Source organism: Propithecus coquereli, unplaced genomic scaffold, assembly GCF_000956105.1.
Source record: "Propithecus coquereli isolate 6110/MARCELLA unplaced genomic scaffold, Pcoq_1.0 Scaffold30, whole genome shotgun sequence".
In the NCBI taxonomy this organism is placed as follows: domain Eukaryota; kingdom Metazoa; phylum Chordata; class Mammalia; order Primates; family Indriidae; genus Propithecus; species Propithecus coquereli.
In genome coordinates this window covers 5,363,673-5,365,513 of record NW_012148619.1, presented here as the reverse complement: position 1 = coordinate 5,365,513, position 1,841 = coordinate 5,363,673, and the positions used below count along the sequence as shown (strand labels likewise).

The 1,841-nt window shown below is 28.6% G+C and overlaps 1 protein-coding gene across 2 annotated transcripts in view; it reads left to right on the top strand.

The window, feature by feature from the left end:
• ELP4 (elongator acetyltransferase complex subunit 4) overlaps positions 1-1,841 on the top strand; it is a 297,140-nt gene that overhangs the window by 97,963 nt on the left and 197,336 nt on the right. Inside the window, exon 5 of one of the 2 annotated variants that reach the window (XM_012649655.1) lies at positions 1,206-1,348. In XM_012649655.1, coding sequence (XP_012505109.1) covers positions 1,206-1,348 — 143 coding nt within the window. The remainder of the gene's footprint in view (positions 1-1,205; positions 1,349-1,841) is intronic. The other variant, XM_012649656.1, reaches the window with a different exon arrangement.

Below are 1,841 nucleotides of genomic sequence, written 5' to 3'. Positions count from 1 at the left end.
TTTCTTAATGTTCTTAAAAATTTTCTATTCCATGTTACTGTATAATTTAATGTTTATAGGCATTTAATTTACGAATATGAATCTTTGAAATCTTAAATGCAATCTAGTGTCAAGAAAATGTGTTTATCTAAATTAAAATGTTATCACTTAGTAAGGTAAGAATCTACTGTGTGTAGTTCTTCAATTTCTTCAGAGATATCTAATTTTGTTGAATGTTCTGAAACTTGTCTGTTTTATAGCATTCAGGGTAGTAGAAATTATATAAGATAAGCTTAAAGCGTTTATTAGAAGTTATTGCCAGATGGAATTTGTTAATAGTTAAACTCGGAATGGAGGTGTATATATATTTCCCATGTGCTGAATGAAAGAAATTAGCCCAAAGTCCATTCAAAGCAATATAATGCTAATATTATGTTAGTAGACTTTTACTATCCTATGTAAGTAAATTCAGTGTCAATAGTTATTAGAGTTTCTGATAAAAAGATAATTTGTTGGAGAAATTATTAGTAGAGAACACAAAACAGGAATTATCAATAAACTGATGATTATGCCAGGTTCTGATTGATCTAATGTAGTTTATATACATTCTCCCACTTTATCATGTGCCTCGTTCCTTTCTGGAGTACTGCAGTACATTTTATGCTGTAAGTTTAAGTTTGTAAGAAATATCAAATACACATATGTATTGTCTTATGAGAATTTAGTTTTAAAACAGTTTCTCAGTTTAATATATTTAAATAGCTGGTTTCTTTTGGACCTTTCACCACTGAATGAATTTGGTTTAAGTTTTCATTTAGTTCTTAGCAGCTGTGTTTTTAATTTGTCATTAAAACCTAGAATCTTAAACATTAATTAAGAATTATGTATTTTAAATTTTTGAACTTAGGAAGGTATACAATATAATGAAAAAAAAAAGAAAAAAAAAACTAGAGAGGTGTTTAAATTCCTACCAAACTTAGGGCACCACTGGTAGTGAAGAAACATGAGAAATGAAATGGTTGATTTTTAACTATAAATAGTTTAAATAATAAAGTTTTTATGCTTCTTTGAAATTTAATAAGTCTATGTATATCAGCTCTTCCTTATTAGTATAAAAGTACATAAATATATCATTGTTTTGCTGGATGTAGGACAAAAAACTTGTAATTTAAAATAAAAATTTTTTAAACAACAACCTATATGTGTTTTGTTTTTGTTTTTTTTAGCAGATTGGACCAGTATCACCTTCAAGATTTGGTCACTATTATGATGCATCAAAAAGGATACCACAAGAACTAATTGAAGCTTCAAAATGGCATGGATTTTTTCTTCCAGAAAAAATATCTTCACCTCTTAAAGTAGAACCTTGGTAAGTTAATGACCCATATAATAGCAAATTCTGATTCCAAAGAGTAATAGAATGCATTTTTATCACATTTTTTAAAAGAATGCATATCTAAGGGTAAATATCCTAATAGTAAGTGTTACTTTTCTATATAATATATAACCTTAATTGTACATGTTTCATAATATTAATACTAGTTCCCAATTTTTGCCGCACATTGAACCAGACATACGTATGTGTACAGGGTTGGGAAATGGGTCAAAATAACTATTCCATGATTTCTCAAATAGTAAAAAGATAGAAACTAGATTCAAAGTCAGTTCTCCCTGATTCAGAAATCTGTGTCAGCGGTAATACCATGCTGCCTCCATTCATGGAGTGCTTAAGAAAATAAATGTAAAATATTCATTCAGTATGATGCATTTATTTATTTTTTTATTTTTAGGAGATAGGGTCTCTCTTTGTCACCCAAGCTGGACTACAGTGGTGCAGTCATAGCTCACTGTAACCTCAAACT